Source organism: Eublepharis macularius, chromosome 1 (genome assembly GCF_028583425.1).
Source record: "Eublepharis macularius isolate TG4126 chromosome 1, MPM_Emac_v1.0, whole genome shotgun sequence".
NCBI lineage: Eukaryota > Metazoa > Chordata > Lepidosauria > Squamata > Eublepharidae > Eublepharis > Eublepharis macularius.
Window position 1 is genome coordinate 118,572,567 of NC_072790.1, and position 18,902 is coordinate 118,591,468.

The 18,902-nt window shown below is 39.1% G+C and overlaps 1 protein-coding gene across 2 annotated transcripts in view; it reads right to left on the bottom strand.

Annotated features, from left to right (window-relative positions):
• The window catches only part of MAP3K5 (mitogen-activated protein kinase kinase kinase 5), a 167,355-nt gene that overhangs the window by 31,231 nt on the left and 117,222 nt on the right, over positions 1–18,902 (bottom strand). For both annotated transcript variants that reach the window (XM_054975933.1, XM_054975943.1), the window contains exons 16-24: positions 16,939–17,066; positions 15,356–15,492; positions 12,006–12,111; positions 9,107–9,264; positions 8,566–8,743; positions 8,113–8,133; positions 4,102–4,279; positions 3,836–4,004; positions 1,226–1,411 (exon numbers count right to left, since the gene is read on the bottom strand). In XM_054975933.1, coding sequence (XP_054831908.1) covers positions 1,226–1,411; positions 3,836–4,004; positions 4,102–4,279; positions 8,113–8,133; positions 8,566–8,743; positions 9,107–9,264; positions 12,006–12,111; positions 15,356–15,492; positions 16,939–17,066 — 1,261 coding nt within the window. The remainder of the gene's footprint in view (positions 1–1,225; positions 1,412–3,835; positions 4,005–4,101; positions 4,280–8,112; positions 8,134–8,565; positions 8,744–9,106; positions 9,265–12,005; positions 12,112–15,355; positions 15,493–16,938; positions 17,067–18,902) is intronic.

The window sequence follows — 18,902 nt, forward strand, 5'->3', positions numbered from 1 at the left end:
CAATTGTGCAAAGTGCACAATATCTTTGAGAAGTAAATCACCTTCGCTCTATGGCATGAGGATATATGCCGGCCCAATACACCCAAAGGCAAAAGTGCAACCCGCTGCCTATTTCTGCACTGCATATGGGCCTAGATATGGTATGAACATAGCTAGGATCAGTTAGCGGTGTCTTTAATGGATATAAATACTTCATTTAACTTTTACACGTTTGATCATATACAAGGGAATTTAAAATATTTTCAAAATATTTTAAAATCTAAATAATAGAACACGGAAGGATAACCAAACAGGTAGGAACAAAAAATGTGGACTAATTATAACTAAAAACATAATACAAATAATTAAAACACTGGTATATAATTTGATTCAACAAATAAAAGTGCGTAAGTGTAATTAATAACATCAACAGTGTGGTTCAACATATACGTATCATACCCTTGTATATATACATAGTAAATTCACAAATATACAGGTATATTAATACATTTTATCTCCACATGTACAGAACCGAAACAGATGTGTTTTGACCCAAGAGCCTTCCTCAGTGCTATATAATTCTGATTTAAGATACTTGACTATTTGGGGCAGTTAGGAGTCTAACATAAATCATATTATACCACATTTACTGGCTTAGAAGACGCTGGGTGCATTCTCTCTTTAATTTTTATCCTGCCATTCCTCTAGGGAGCTCAAGGCAGTATTCATGGTCCTCCTACTATCCTTACAGTAACACAAGTGTGGTGGGTCTGGCAGAGAGAAAGTGATTGCCCAAGGTCACCTGGTGAGCTTCATAAGCTGAGCCAGGGCCATTTTGGGTTTAAGTAACAAAAGCATGATGGAACTAATGCAGCCCATGCCACCTTCCCACTAGGAAAAGCCTGTGGCATCTTAGTTTTTGGCTTCAGTTCTAAGAACACATTTTTGGGAGTAAGCCCATTGAACAAAACCAGTAGACCTACTTAGGATGGCACTGTCATTGCCTGCTTGCAAATATTATTTTATTTTATGTTGATCAATTTGGGGCTCAATTAAGCAAAAACTAGTCACAAGTTCACTCAGAAATAAGTCCTAGAGAACTGCCAGGCTAAAACTGGTCCCCATCCCACTGCTTCCAATGGGACTTCATCCAAACTAACTTGCAATATTGTTGTTAGTGAATTTAGCAAGTTCATCAGACTACACTTTTAAAAAGAAGTAGTTCAGCAGGGAAAAGCGTACTTACTGCATCCTGAAAACCAAAGAGTACCAACTGAACTTGGCTGATGCCATGACTGTCAAAGTCTAGCTCCAGTTTCAGCTTTGAAAGTGTGCTTGCAATGATTTTGCGATCAGTTGACCTGACAAATTCTCTTAGGCTGGCAACTAAAGTTGTGATGTGTTCCCATTTCAGTTTAGGTTCTTCAGCTCCCTGTTAGAACAATAGAGTAACTAATTACAGTTGTATAATCATGAAGGAATGAATGATGAAAATGCAAAATGCACATTTCACCCAAGCACTGCTGCTGAGCGACTTCCATTTATACATTTCAATGAGGTTTCCACAGGAACACTTATTGCAAGTATTGCAGCTGGCTAATAAGTGAGTGTAACACTCCCCCAGTGTTCTCATGGTTGGGTGGCATACAGAACAGAAATTACATAGCCCTTCTTTGGAGGGCAAGCCAAAAGCGAAGGGAGGAGACAGGGTTTCATAATGATGTAGCAAGGATGGGATAGAAAAAAGGTTAATTGGCAGCCAAGTGTGATGATAAGGTCAGCAGTACAGAAAAGACTTTTATAGACAGTGTGAGCTTGAAAGATCTAAAGAATATAGCTTGATGAACAGACTTATGAAAGGGTGTTGAAGCCATCATGAAGCATGATTTTTAAAAGCCACAAAAATGGAAGCAGAAGAATAGGATCACATTACCAGTGGTCATGGCTTTAATCTTCCAAAATGCAAATGAGATTATTATCCACCATGAACATTTTCATGATTACTTTAGTTAATGACAATTTCATTCCCTATGTCAACTGTGGCTCCTATAGGTAAGTGTGTGTGTGTATGTGCCAACAAGTTGCAACTGACTTACAGCGACTCCAGCAAGGGGCTTTCAAGGCAAGCAAGAAGCAGAGGTGGATTGACAGTGCCTTCCTCTGCAAACTCTTCCTTGGTGGTCGCCCATCCAAGTACTGATCTTGCTTAGCTCCCGAGATCTGACAAGATCAGGCTATACCATGAAGCCTTCCCTCCCTCTATAAGTATACAGGAGCTCATAATACATGATAAACAAAAAGAGAATGTTCATTCCATTGTGAAATGATGACTTTGTGTTCCTTATCTCCACCAAGATACAACTTTTATACTGAAGAATTGAATTTCTTAGCCATGATTACCAAAACACTTTTGAATACATTTTTTGTAAATCTATCAAACAGAAAAGGAAATGAAGTAACATCACAAGTCTTTTGCGTGATTTCCCAGAGTTTGGTTATTTGGAAATAATTCCTGAATTAATTTATACACCTGATTTGATGAGGATCATGGGATTAATACTGAAATCAATAAAAATAACTCACAGATAATCATGGGTTTCCCCAATCAAGTTGGGATAGCCCAGGCATGAGATATAAAATTCCTTAGATAAGAAATGTCACAGGAGTAGGCCACTTGGAAGTGTCACATTTTCATTATTTCCTAAACGTGTCGCCTAGAGTTAGAATATGAAAATCACTGGTGCAGTAATACATTGAACAGTGAAGGCCTGGTGTTAAGCTACAATTCAGGGTTGGAACACCTAGGACCTGACTTTAAGCAGATTAAGAAAGTAATCCACAAAAAAAAGGAAGGGGTTGAGATATAAATAATAGTACATCATTGTTTATTTAATCTGTAATGTCATAGTCTGGGTAGATAATATGGGTAATTTTGTTCTAATACAATATGACAAATCAGAACTATGAATAAAATATCATGTTATGGGTTTTTTTTTGCTATGTTTCTCTGTTGTTCAGAGCACCAACTAAGGTCACCAAGCACTTCATTTTGGACAGTTCCCTCTATTCAGAAAGTCCATAACTCATGCACATGCATTTTCAGTGGTCACGCCCACTCTTTGAAACACCTTATTGGATATGGTACAGGAAATTCCTACACTCTCTCTTTCGTAAAAAGTGCAAAGCGGAATCATTTTGATCTAGCTTTGATGGAAGTAACTAATGAACGTCTCTGATTGGCTGGTAGCAATATATGTTGTAGGATTTCCAGTTTTATTTTGATTTGTATTACTTTACATGTTTTTTGCATTTGACATATAGATTATTAATATAAAACCTATATAAATTTAGCTTTCTACTCAACAGTTCCTGCTTTATTTTTAAAAAAGAAAATCTCTTGGTTTCTTGTGACTGCAGAGAAAAGCTCCAGAATAGGTGGCCACCATTTGCTGAAGTATCAGAAACTTGAGTGGGATTTATGTTTGTTTCGACTACTCCACAGCATATTTTAGTCTTTTATGCTTCTACTTATTTTCTCTTCATCTCACAATTCTTTTCAGAAAATATTTATTAAAAAATGTTTCTGCTCTAGAGAATTAAAACTTTCTTTATATGTAAATGAGAAGTATCTGCAATTAATATTTAGGTACACATTCCATGATTATAAAAGTTTCCAAATTCAAACTCATTTGCTTTCTAACTTCCTTTCAGTAAACACATATACATGAATATCACTATAACATTGATCCAGCCGAACGTATGACTTGTGATGAGTCTGCACAGCCGTCTCTAGGGCCTATGCATTTATTTTAATACATGCATTTCAATGTTCAACATACCATTTGTATTCATTTACCTGAGTTAAGGCTTCCATCAGGTTCCTCACCACTTTATCTTGATCCTCTGTTAGAATTCTGTGAAGTGTGGCTCTCCGTTCACTATCTTTTTTGAGCATGAAGAAGCCAGAATCTTTCTCCTCTGGTGAAGGAGGAGCACTGTGGTCTTCAAAATTCTCATCTGGTATGCTGCATTTACAAAATAGGATGTTAAAAATATTATAAAATAACAAAACATATTTGTAATAGTTCTTTCTTCATTTATCATCTAACACATATGAATTACCTTAGAAAAAGAGACCTAAGCCCTTTTGCATCCTTATCTCCACAGGACTTGGCTCTCATTTTAAATGAAAATGGGTCAAGCTTTAATTCCGTGTCAGGTGAAACTGAGCCATATTCACTGCTACTGCTTGTATCTTCTACCAGAACAGGAACAGGCAGAGATATGCTTCTAAGATACTCTGTTCAAAAATGGGGAAAACCCAGAAAATTAGTTTAGTTAAGCCTTATACACAAATCTAAAGTGTAATAATCACTGGGTGTGATCTATTTATTTATTTTAAACAACTGTATGCTGCCTTTCAACTCTACTTAGGGTTCCCCCAAAAATCAAAAACTCAAAACATTATAGTAGCAGCTAACTTCGTGTTATCTATTCTGACTGGCCGCAACTCCTGAGACTCTCATACTAGAAAGGTTTTTCCTAACACCTGCTGCCAGAGGTGTCAAGGATCAGACGTGGAATCTCCCGCATGCAAAATGCACACTTTACCACTTAGCCACAGATGTCCCCCAAAAGGCGTTTGTGAAGAATTATTTTCACAGATGGATGAAGACAACATTCTTAGACCTGGATCTTCTATGTGCTTATAATAATAATAAAAAAATTCCTCTGAATTCAGTGAAGCTAATTCTCTGATAAGTATGGTTAAGACTGCAAATTTAACATAGTAAAGTTTTATACGTATGTGAGTAAACTAAATAAACCCAACAGTTAATTAAACATTTGGGTTCTCTAATCTCATTGGCAGTGTTTGTCCTTGTGGTAGACTGTGAGAAAATCTCCCCCACTTCTTCACTAATACTTTCCAATGCCAGATTGGTGAGGTACAAAACTGCAAGCCTCACTGGGATGTTACAGGAAGAGGGAATTGACCTGGCTTGCATAAGAGAGACATAATTGGAAGAAAATGGACAGAAACTGTCTCAGCTAATTCCACCTGGTTATGTGGTTCCCCCACCAACCCTACACAGGTGGCTGGAGGGAAGTGTCACTATTATCTTCTGCAAGTCCTTTAACTCCCACAGACTTTTTGTACAAACTATAGCGGGCATTGACTGTCTGTCTGCTCCTTACATTGGGAACTAAAGATAGATTAGCTATTCTGCTAGTTTACTGGCTGCATAGCTTCTTGATAAGCACCCTTCCTGAGCTGGACGTGGTGCTGGAGTCAGCTAAACTGATTTCTCTGGGTGACTTTAACATTCATGCCAAATGTTCTTCGTTTGGGCTGGCTCCAGATTTTATAGCTTCTTTGGATGCCTGAGCCTTTCTCATATAGTGACTGGCTCCACACATAATAGAGGCTACAACCTGGACTTAATATTTTGCATTGAGACACTGATGGGGGTGGGGGATCTTTTTTCAGAACTGGTGATTTGGCCTGAACCATGGTCTGACAATTATCTACTGAAGGCAAGGGTTTTGATAGCCTCAACATCCTGCAAAAAATAGAAGACCCATTAAAATGGTCCTCCCAAACAGGCTCTTGGATCTTTCTGGATTCCAAAATGCTATGGAGGGAGGGGCGGATTTTAGAATGCCTAACACCTTCTCTGTTGAGGCTGCAGAGGGAGCTTGGAACGTGAAGCTACTGATAAGACTGCTCTTCATCAACCTGTCCTGCACTTCACGTAGAAACCAGAGTCATGGTTTATCATGGAGCTAGGTGACCTAAAGAGGGCTGGAAGGCATCTAGAAAGAGGCTGGTGAAAAATTCACAGTGAATCTGATAGAGTGTGCTACAGAGGACACTGGAAGGCCTATGAAGTAGTGATGATAGCAAAACAGAAACATTATTTCTCTGCCATAATTGCATCAGCTGTTTCACTGACATCCCAATAGTTTAAAATATTTTGATATCTTCTGATTCCTAAATATAAACCTTTACTTTGGTCAGTAACAGACAGTTAGCTGTGTCAGTTTTGCAAAGATTTTGCCCAAAAAACAGCATGAATACACTCTGACCTGGATGCCACCTGTAATATAGGTGAGATACACTGTTTGGACCACTTAAGGACCATTTTGACCCAGTTACAGTGATGAGTATTGACAGGATCCTGGAATCTGTGAAGGCCACTACCTGTGCAATAGATCCTTGCCTACTTTGGCTACTAAAATCACATTAAGAATATATAAATGAGCCCTTGATATTTATTGTAACTCAGTCACTAATTCAAGGCTTCTTCCCTCAGCCACTCAAAGAGGTAATTATCCAGCCACTACTTAAATAACCATCTCTAGACAAAAATGATGTTGTCAATTATCACCGACACTTTAATCTGCCCTTTCTGGGTAAATTGATTTAGAGAGCAGTACCCTACCAACTCCAGTTCTTCTTGGTTTATTCTGATGCTCTGGACCCTTTTCAGTCTTGTTTCAGGTTGGGGTATGGGACAGAGACGGCTCTGGTGGTGTGAGTTGATGGCCTCCATCTGAATGTAGACAAAGGCCACGTTTCTTTGTTTCTCTTCTTGCATTATCTGCATCCTTTGATACAGTAAATTGTGCCATCTTGATAAGGTGTTTGGAGGCAGAAGCAGGTATCAGGTGATATGCCTGGGACTGGTTTAAGTCATTACTCATAGAACGGACTCAAGAGGCTGCTGTTGGAGACCAGCTAGCTTCAATGAGGGAACTATCTTGTGGGGTTCCACAAGGCATGATCTTATCCCCCATGTTATCAGCCTCTATGTAAAGTCTTTAGGATAAATCATTTGTAGCTTTGGAACTGGATGCCATCAATATGCAGATGACACCCAGCAATATATCTCACTTTACAAATCCCCTGGTGATGCAGTAGAGGCTTTAAGCAACTGCCTGACAGCTATAGTCAAGTGGCTGAAAGCTAACAAATTGAAACTGAACCCAGACACAAGACGGAGGTGATGCTTGTTGGGAAGGCGTAGATATTGAAGGTCATTGCACTCCCCACTTTCGATGGGCTTCAGTTGATCCTTGCAGACTTGGTTAAGAGCTTATGGGTTATACCAGATCTAGCATTGCTACTAGAGAAGAAAGTTAATGCAGCTGCAAAAAATGCCTTCTCCAAACTTCCTTTAGACTGGAAAATGGCCTCCTACCTTGATGTGGCTGAATAAGCTACCTTGTCCTATGCTATGCTAACATCAAGACTCGACTACTGCAATGCACACTTCATACGTCTTTCCTTAAAATCAATTTGAAGATTCCAGTTGGTGCAGAATGCCACAGCTCGATTATTATAAGGAGCAAGGCAAAACATGCATATTGATCTCATTCTGCAGTCATTCCACCGGTTTCCCATTAGTTACTGGGCTCAATTCAAGATCATGACTATCATATACAAAACCCTTCATGACCTTGGCCCCTCATATCTATACAACTGCACCTCTCCGTACGTTCCACCGCAGCAGTTTCCCTCATCTCTACAGGGCCTTCTGCAGGTATCACCCTGCAAATGGGCAAAATCAACAGCTATCCATGCATGTGCTTTCTCTGTGGTGGTCAAACCTTATGGAATGGATTGCCTGAAGAGGTCAGGAAAGTTCTCACTCTCCTGGCTTTCCACAAACTATGCAAAACTGAATTATTCAGCAGTGCTTTTTTAATACAGGTAATAGGACTGTACTATAAGGAAATGGTTCAGAGAGAGGCACTGGAAAGGGATAGGAACTACTGTGTACTGTCTGTTGCTGTAAGCATGATCCTACTGGATAGTTCTGCGTCAAGTAATATGTCATGTCAATTTGCTTATGTTTTGGTTCTGCATTGTTTTCAGCTCTGTACCAGATTTCTGCTTGTTTTCAAATTTCTGCAATCTTTACCCGATTGTGTTGTTTACTTAATGTTTACTGAATGTCCTAACTGTTGATTGTATTGACCTACACTTTGTAATCTGCCTGGAGCCGTAGTGAGAAAGGAAGACTATAAATAGCATAAATAAGTAAATAATAAATGAAATAAAACCCCTGATATTTTGGAACATTTACTGATTTCATTAATTGTAAGAGAAAGATCCAAGTTTAACCTCACCATTTGATCCAACTGAAAGAGCTGTGGAAAAAAAGAAAAAAAAGAAAATGTTAAAAATATATAAGATTTTTGAAGACTAGAAAAACTAGCTTTATCAATTACTTTTTTAAAATAAAAGGAACAGAGTGTCATACACACTGTTTTATTATTTTAAAAATTATAAACAAGCATCTATTGGATAAAGTTAGTCATCCATGCTTAAGCTTTGAAGAAACCAGTGAAACAAGCTACCTTGGTTTAATGTCCTATTGCTTTGAAAAGAAATTTAAAATGATAATGAAGACTAAAGCACTGGTTTAGAACTAATCCAAAACTGTAACTGAAAGCCACATTTTAAACATGCCAATGTGATCTTACTTGTAATATTGTTTTGAAGAGCTGTGATTAGTGGCCTTGTTAATCACTACTCAAATGACCTTAAGTTCTCCCAGCTAGACCTAAATATGTCTTTACCTGTTAGCTTTGATTGAGACTTTCTTTTTTTGCTTGTGACTTTTAAGAACTCATCGACAAGAAGTTCATTAGCACATGTTCTCTTGTCTGGATCTGGTTCAAAACAGCGTAGTATGAAGGCTTTTGCCTCTGCTGACATGGATTCAGGAATCTCTGGGTGTATTTTGAACATTCCAACCTAATTAATGTAGATGGAAGGAAAATATTATATGAACTCATAGAGGAAAATGCACAGGGAAATGCAGCAGCATCCATTACACAGAATATTCATTCATTGCCCTATTGCCAGTTTTCTCTGATGTTTTCCCATTCGCTTAAGAGAACAGATAAAAATTCTAAGAGACCACCAGAGAAACATTTTAATATTGCATTTCCTTCTGTTTTCTTATTCAAATCAATCACTACCACAAATGCACTTTTGCTTTACCACTAATCAGCATAACATTTCATGCATCTTCTCCAGCTCTGCCTTTTAATTAGATGAAATAATTGCTCTCTTTGATGAAAACCTTAATGCCTATCTATATGAATATAATCTTACCTTAAACATTGCTGCTTGTGGCTCGCCTAGTTCATAAAATGGAGGCTTTCCTGTAGCCATTTCAATAATGGTGCAACCCAAAGACCAGATGTCAGCAGCTTTCCCATAGCCTCTGGGTCCTTTATCAATGATTTCTGGCGCCATATACTGAAGAGTGCCTGTTTAGATACAGAGGAGTTTAGGAGTTCTGTTTAGATACAAACATTCATTTCACTTAGGCAAGAAGTCTTAGTGGCAATGGCTAAAATGAACAAAGAAAATTAAATTCTTACCCTCCACAAAAATTATTCTAAACAGTATTTCATATGACACTTTAGAGGATTCAAAACAATTAACAGACATTAGGAGGAGCTGGTGGCTTTTGTTAAATAAACTTGGGATGGAGAAGCTTTCTGGTTTCTCATGTTCTCTTTGAGGTGAAGTGGCAACTTCCTGTAAACTTGGCCGTGATTCCCAAGGATGAAGTTTCAGCTTCCGTGAGGCTTGACTGTGTGATCCTTTGTCTTGGGGGGCTATTTGACCAGCCATTTTGAAGGTTTAAGAACCTGCCTGATGCTTACCAGCAACTGGAAAGAGGCTGTACTGGAAAGTGTAGGAGCTCCTTGTGCATCCCTTCAGTGCTCCTCTCCAGTGTGTCATTTGTCTTGGTGGTTCCTTTGAGGATGGCAGTTGGCTCATTCATAAGCTGTTCCTTTTGCCTGGTGTCCACCCTGCCACATTCCAGAGCAGAAGAACAGGCAGCTGCAGCAGAAGCAGAGCAGCAGCGAGGACTGCTCGCCTCATGCCACTCTCCTGGAGCTTGCCTCCACTTTACGCCACTGCTCTCTTGCTTTCTGCTGCTCCACTTCTGCTGAGGCTGCCTGCTTTTCTCCAGTTTCCGCAAGATGAGGGCTGTGAAGCTGAATAATCCAGCCCATCAGAGTCTGGCTTCCTGAATCCAATCCAGGATTCTCCAGTGTGATCCAGTTTAGCCAGATTATGCTTGATCGGTATATATCCGGCAATTTGGCCAGTTCACAAATCCTGGATCACACATCCTACTACAAACTAGATGGTTCTGCAAACTTGGGGGACATCCCAAGTCTGCAGAAAAACTGAAACCCTGAAAAAATACATTAGGGGCTTAAATCCCCACCCCAAACAAAAGTATATTCTATGCTAGAGTTGAAAACATACTTCTCACTTCCTTGGTCGTTGTAGGCTGTGAAGGCACAGCAGAAGCGGCAATGAGGGGTGGAGGGGAGGCACTGTTCCCATCCCACCCTGCCTAGGAAGTAAGTTGGGTTGTGCAGGTAGCTAGGCTGGGGAGTGGGGGGAAGCTGCTTAATGTCGGAGCCATTCAGGAAGCTGGAGACAGGGCTGGGCGAATTCAGCACCAGCCTGTCATCATCATAGTATTTGTTGTTGTCGCTGCTTTCATGCCCCCATCTCAACTAGCACCTGGAGCCTGGTGCCCACAGCAGCAGCAACTTGGAGAGTGTGGGGGTATGCACCCACCAGGCAGGGGCTGAGGATTCTAAAACAGAATCCCTGGCAAGGTGGTGGCAGTGGTGCCACACGAGTATACCATGGTGACGTTGGAAGGGGGGAGCTACTGCAGCCATGAGACTGCGGAACAGAGTGAGGGGAAAGCCGCAGTTGCAGAGAAGTGTGGAGGGCAGGAAAGACAGCAGTGAGAGTGGGATGGCAATTCTCGCAGCCCTCTCACTTGTAGTTTGCCTAATACCACCTAACAGTACACGGCAGAGGCAAGATTAGAATCATGGACTTCCTATTCATAGCTATTTATTTTATACAATATATTATGATAGCACTCAGCTATTTTGTTGCTGTTATATACATTGCTCAATTGGGTTCAAAGACAAAATACAAACATCTGCTGCTACTACTTTGACTTAAACTACAGTAAAGCCTATTTTAGAACTCCACTGAGTCAAGATTTTTCACCCTAATTCTATTTTCATGAAAATGAAGAATATATAATTTAATATATAAAGTTAAAGAAATGAAAAGGAAAATGAATAAAGAAATGACAAATATATATAGAACTTAATTTAAATTTATGCTATGCATAAAGGGATCCGCATGCACGTACCCCCAGTTAGATGATTCCGTGTACAAGTTTGGAAGGAAAGTTGAGAGAGGGTACTAAATCCACTCAGATCCTACCTCCTCTCCTAAACAACTGATTCCCAGTATTTAGAGCACTGATGAGGGGCTATGTGCACAAGTGGTGCCATTAGATGGATTGGGTAGGGGAATGGTGCACACAATTCCCCATCCACGAATGTGCACATATATGGGAAGGCCCCAATGAGATTATTTATTTATGTTATTCATAGTTATTTATCATTATGAGATCCTTGTAATCAGAAAAGTCAGCCACCTTTAGAAATATGGATTTTCCTTAATTCAGAAGCTAGGAATATTGCTGATGAGGGAGAAGAAAATAACTATGCTGACTATTAATACTCCTGATGCCAGGATCTTGGTTAATGAATAAAATTACAATTCTGAACACATTTCCCATTGACAACAATTACATTTGTGAAGTTAGCATGTTTAGGATTTCAGCCCATCACAGTTCCTATCTTGCTTTGTACAGTGGCATTCTTTTCCAACTATGTACACAGTTGAATTGCAAAAGGTATGAATGAGTTCCACAAGTAGTGGAGTCTTCCTTCTGGTTCAAAAATCTGTTATTGGGTAGAAGATGCATGTTTTACTGGAGAAGATGCTTTATGCCTCGGGAAGGTTCTGCCATTATTAGAATTTATAGAATCCAACCCAGTTTTTTCTCTAATACGACAAATTCATTTCCTGTACCAGCTTTGCATGCTGACTAGAACCCAGGAGCTATCTTAAATAATGCTTTCCCTTTATTAGGGGGGGAACATACCAGTGAATGTTTCTGTACATGGGTTTATCCCAGCAAGTCTCTTTGATGTTCCAAAATCCGAAATCTTTAGCACTCCACTGTACGTGTTAATAAGCACATTGTCACCCTAAAGGAGAGAACATGTGGAATAATTATTTTTTTCTAACATATGGTATAACAAAACATTTTGCAACTAAAACAAATGTTTAAAAACATAATAAATGAAAAAAGATTTAAGGGTGTTTGTTCTTATGAAAGTTTATCCTTGAAATATTAGTATCTTGTTGCTTTCCCATTTAGTTACATCATATAAACCATGTTTTTTAATAAGCCAAAAACAAGCTACTTCAAAGTTTTTATGAACTATTTGTGGGACTGAGAATCTGCAGATTCCCTAAATTCTGAAGTCTTAGCATTTTCTCATTCCTCTGTGTATATTTAGTTTGTTATGTAAAAGAATGCCTAAGAAATCTTACACTTTTCATTAAAAAATTATGTGAAATCTTTAATGCATATTTTAAAATATAAAAATGTCTCCTTTTACACTACTTAAAATTACACAGGGTTGCAGTGACATACACGTCAGGGCTGAATTCCCTTTACAATGGTGAACGGATGTTCAATTTACAAATGGCTGCTGCCACAAAAGGAGTTATATATAGAACAACACAAAACTTAATGATCCTATACACATTTCTGCAAGTCAGCAATCTGACATGAAATAGGTGCACCGAAGTGTATGGATGCATGCATGGAGTTGCATCTTCCATTTGTGAGAAAGGAAAAAACAGCATGGATGGAAACATTGTTAGTTTAAGATTTTAGTCCAGTAGCACCTTAAAGACTAACAACATTTCTAGGATATAAGCTTTCAAGAGTCAGACTCTCTATGTCAGATACATGTCTGATGAAGAACAAGATTTGAGTTCATTAGCAGCTCAAAGATCAACAAGATTTTCCAGGGTATAAGCTTTCAAGAGTCAAACTCTCTTTGTCATATCTTTAAGGTGATACTGGATTCAAACACTGCTCTTTTGCAGATCAATATGACTAGCCACCTGAAAGTATCTGACAAAGGGAGCTTTGACTCTCAGAAGTTTATATAAATCTTGATCTTTAAGGTGCTACTGGATTTGAATCTTGCTCTTATACTGCATCCCAACACAGGTATTAGGGGTGTACATCAACCAACAAACAAATTATCTAGAGTTTCGAGGATCTCCAAAAAAAATCCAGGAAAGATTCTATAATCCAGTTTGGCAAGATTAGAGAATCCCGAATTTATTTGGCCATTATTCCCTATGTGGAAAACTATCTGGGCGGCTGAGGAGAGTATTTTTCAAGCTAACTCCACCAAATTTGCAAGATACCTACTCCTTCCTGTACACTAAAGACCCCCCAAGTTTCAGGAAGATTGGACCCCACAGTCCAATTCTATGGGCCTCTGAACGAGATGCCCCCAGCCACTCTCCATTGTTTCCTAAGGAGGAAACATTTCCAAGCTGGCTCTCAGGCAAAAAATCACAGGGGCCAAAGACACATTCTCAAATGCAAGCTCAACCAAGAGAAAGCCCAAGAGAACCAAAGTGAAGCAAGGGGACCAGCATAAAATCAGAATCATCAGCATAAAATCAGAAATAGCATCAAATCAGAATCATCAAAGAGAATAATTTCAAACCAACAAATTCCACCAAAACCAAACTGAAGCAAAGGACACTGTTGGAACCTAGCCCAACAGAACCAGTGTCACTCACAGAAGCCAGGCAGAACAATTAGCAAATAAATGAACAACAACTGTCCAGAACACTAACTCTGAAGTCTGTACAAACAACTTAGCAAAAGCAAAAGCACCCAACCCCCCTGCAACAGCAAAAGCAGTTTTTAAAAATTTAACTGTAAGACAAAACTTGTCCCTCTCCCCATCTCTCCCAGACACCAGGCCAATCCCCCCCACAAAAGACAGTAAAAATCAGTGAGTCTACAACTCTCAAACCAATTCCTCCAGGAGGCAGCCCAGGTCTTTTAACAATGCAGCAGTAAGCAGGCAGCAAATCCACTGGTAAATCTCTTCCCAAAGAGAAGAGAGCAGGCCAGGTGAAAGAGCCAGCAACAGTCTCTCTTCAAGAACAGACCACACAAAACTGAGGCTCCTCTGAGCCAAGCCTCCTTTTTAAAAACTCCCTTGCAGACAATTTGAAAAAGGCTCTCTCCTCAGACAATCCCATTGGTCAGACAAGGAGAGTTCCTGCATGGATTGGCCACTTGCTCTCCTTCCCTCCTTAGTAAAAAAACATGAGAGAAGACCAGGAAACAGCCAGCCAAGAGGCTGAAGCTGCATTTCCTGGAATAAACTGAATTTATCCGGTGTGTGTGTGTGTCTTGAACAAAGTTCCCTGATTGGATCTGGGATTCTCTAATTTGATCTGGGAAAGCCAGATTTAGCCAGATCATCATAAATCCAGCTTTCTTCCCAGTTTGCAGATCTGGATCACACACCCCTATTCAACAATATGTGGTCCAAAACACACAACCAATTAATCTTAGCCACGTGTAATGGCTCAGAGAATCACTTTCACCAAAGTAATAAAAGCAGTCTCTTGTATGAGGCAGATGGGAAAGTTCTTTTTTCTTGGCCACCAGTCACTAATACTCCTATACTCATAGGTTACCATTACATAGGGTTTTAAAGGCCTACAGTTGGCTCTGTTGGGGTGAATTCCCTTTGCTATGGTGTACAGGTGTTCCATTCCCAAATGGCCATTGCAACATAACCTTTCTGTGCAATTTATATTATGTCCATCCTACACACAATGCACAGAGTCCTGCCTGCACTTTTGCCAATATGTCAAACCATGGCAATAGCTTTAAATATGTGTGTTCCATATGACTTTTCAAATAGAGATTTAAAGCACACTCACGGATCACTTACAATCACCAAAACTGAAGCAAGCTGGGCTGTGCCTAATCTTTACTGGGGAGGGGGGGCTTGTTATTAAAAAATCTTCAAGTAAAGGCATTTTACAACTGACTCTTCCAATTCATGTGTGCTTATTTATTTACATACGTACTCGACCAATTAATTGCTAATGTTTAGAAATGACATACATTCATTTTAGAAGAATATGAGATAGGGCATTAAGCAAAGCTACCTGATGCATCCGTAAGAGAGAAAGGATTTGAACTAGTCCAACAGTCTGCCCCAATGGATTACAGCAAAAGCCTGAGAACTTAATCTAGTTTCCCTCTACTTTGCTTAATGGATTTTATCATTTTCTTTTTGTCCATAGGCAGGCAATGTAACTTCACTCTTTCTTTAGCATAATTTTTTTATCCAAGTAATCCACATATAAAATTCATGGCAAGCTTCTTACCTTTATGTCTCGATGAACTATTTGATTATCATGGAGGTACTTTAATCCTTCAAGAATCTGTTTGGTATAAAAACCAATAGTTTGCTCATTATCTTTTAATGGTCCCCATTTTGATCTCAGAAGAGCAGAAAGGCTACCTGTGGAAAAAGTGTCAATAAAAATGAAATGATCTCCACCATCACTACTTCTGGCAAATAGTTTCTACAGCTTTATTCAGATGTCACAAACAAATGAGAAATTATTCATTACACACAGGAACATGAAATCTCTTGACTCATCCACTCCCTCCCTGCTCCTCTCATACCAAGACTGAACAGTTTCTAATTTTGGAAGTTTTTGGTCTAACCAATATTTGTTGTGACGTCCAAATTCAAACACTTTTTAAAATGAGGATCTGTTTCTTGTCCATGGATTCTAAGCCAGAATTAAACTGTTTAGAATTTCTTCTACATAAACAGGAATGAACTGCTTCATGAAGATGGTCTTTACTGTAGCACTATCAACACAACGCCTGAAGACTTCTTAAAGGAGAAAAAGTATTTTAAGGAGATTTTTTAATTCTTCTTTAGGAGTAGATCACAAGGTCAAATTATTATGAGAGTACTAGATAGTCTGAGAGAATCCATTCTCTTCAAATATTACTTTTTAAAATGTATTATTTAATGTTTTTAAATGTTTTTAATGATGTTTGTATTTGTTATCCGCCCTGAGCCTGCGAAAGCGGGGAGGGCGGAATATAAATATAATAAATTAATGGTTGTTGTGGGTTTTCCGGGCTGTATTGCCGTGGTCTTGGCATTGTAGTTCCTGACGTCAGGATTCATTGTAGTTCATTCATTGTAGTTCCTGACGTCATTGTAGTTCCTGACGTTCCTGTACGTCAGGAACTACAATGCCAAGACCACGGCAATACAGCCCGGAAAACCCACAACAACCATCGTTCTCCGGCCGTGAAAGCCTTCGACAATACATAATAAATTAAATTAAATTAAAATATTTAAAAGGCTGGGAGACTATTGGGTGTGTTATCTTGTGAACTTCTTCCCTAAGATATTCCCTCCCTTTTTTAGACACCAAGCATTAGCAAAACTAATATATGTGAAGACTGGGGTACCACTACAGCTCCAGCATACTACTAGATAAGACTAGAGAAAGAAATTTTTTCATGTTATGGATATACTTTCTTCCTTTGCATAAGTCAGTGAAACTAAATGGTAGGATGTATAGGTTGCAGCAAGAACTTAGCTCAGGCAATGTTTAGATATATCTAACTGTGCTCATACTTGGTTCCCACAGGTTAAATTTAAACATGCAGTTCTGGAAAGGACCATATGGAGACTGAGTCAGGAAAGTGTGGCACACCTCCACTCCCCAGCTTCATCACATTTTGGTTAGAAGGGGAAGCTCTGTATTTTAATGCTATTGACCAAGAAAATTAAGGAAAATACTTTCAACTTATTTCAGAAAAAGATAACACATACAACTTCTGACAGTGTCCTGCAATCTGTATATTTTTCTTGAAAAGACTATCCCAGGAGCAAGCTATGTACATGTACATATTTTTTTAAGCTACAATCTCTTACCGCCTGGTACCTGTTCCATGAATATCTTAATGAATCCATCTTCACTGAATGAACCAAGGTACTGTACAATATTTTTGTGTTTGAGGTGCTTATGTAAAGCAATTTCTTCATGTAAAGGCTGAGAATATCTGAAAGAAAGGGACAATTTAGAACATTTCCATCAATTTTGTTCACTGTAAGCGATTCAGTACAATGTAAATTATAATACATCCTGTGACTGCAATTCTGATAATGGCTACTTTAAAATAAACTGGCACAGGAAATTGCCCGGGCAATGTTTGTGAAAAGGAAATAGGTTCCTAACTAAATGATAATACAGAACAAACAAGTAGGTAGAGAGCATGAAGGCTAAATAAATCAACTGTCCCACAGGCACAGAAAAATAAAACTCAAGCTTATCTCTTTGGTTGGATAATCCAACATAAATGAAAAGCTTTTAAAGGGGGAGCTTTATAGGAAATGTCAACCATAGATGTTTGCCTTAAGTGCAATAACATTTTTCTCTTTATGGAGAGCTGTTAAATTTCTAGTTACAGTCTACTCACATTTCCTATCTGGCTTTGCATTTAACTGGACTATATTTTTGTTACAAAACTGATAATATGCTGTTCTAATGATAATCATGAGGCTGAATTTGAAAAAAAAAATGAACACTTGCTTATGTGGATGAACAATTCATTTGCTCATGTGGAGAGTATAATATTCTCTTTAATGTTGCACTGCCCTGACCTAGATAGTCTAGGTGAGCTTGATCTCATCAGATCTCAAAAGCTAAGCAGTAGCTTAAGCAGTAGTGGTTAGTAGCTGGATGGGAGACCTCCTACGAAGACCAGGGCTGCAGAGGCAGGCAATGGCAAACCACCTCTGTTAGTCTCTTGCCATGAAAACCCACCAGAGTTTGCCATAAGTCTGCTATGACTTGAGGACACTCTCCACCACAATGTTACACTACTCAATAGACCACTTGTATGAACATATTTTCTTTCTCTGCAAAAAAGATGTTCAATAGTCAAAGGGTTGATTTTCAACAAATCTGTACATTCGTACCTTCTTAGAGTATGCTTTATAATACTGATCAGTGATCAGTATTAGACATCCTCCACCTTAAAATTTAATTCTTGTTGAAATTAGACACCAAACCTTGCAATATATCAAAACAATTCCAATTTCAGACAGTGAGTAGTTCAGCAGTCATTCCTGCACTTTGAGACAATAATGGCACGACTGAGCATTATACATCTCTCCCCTCCTTCTCATCAGGCTCTCGCTACTGGCCTTTTGGAGAAAATTCTACATAATGCCTCACTGACAGAATAATGGATGGCACCCTCTCCCTTCGTATGTATTGCATCCTATGGATAGCTTTATGATATTGTAATGTCTGGTGATCTCTTAATGTTCAAAGATCTACATTGGCTGCCCATCTAGTTCTTACCTATCTTAGCTAATTCTGGATATAGTACCACATGTGTATAATTAAATCCACAAATTACAATCATATGCTGAGGAGGGAGATCTTTCTATAAACTTGAGAAACCCCCAGGTTTGCAAAAAAACAAATAAATCTTGACTTGTAAAACATTAAGGTGTGTAGGCCCCAGATAAAATACAAATGTGGCATGTGATTAAATAACTACTGGGCTGACTTTCATAACAGCTTTTCTTCTGCTACCCTCAAATTTTTGGGTGCTTCACACTCTTGATTCTTTTTGTTCTGCTTGGGCCCTGTGGATTCCAACAAAGTAGGGTTACAGGATCCCCTGCCTCCCTCTGAGCCCATGATCCTCCTTATGCAGGGCACAGGGGCACATGTGAACTTTGCAGTGGGCTGATTTTGGCCTCAAATGGGCCCAAACAGATCCATTTGGTGCTGAAATTGGCATGCTGCAAAGTGCAAGAGCGCTCTCGGGGCAGTGTGATGATGTCACTCCCGGGAATGCAGTCACCTCATCACCTTGGGAGCG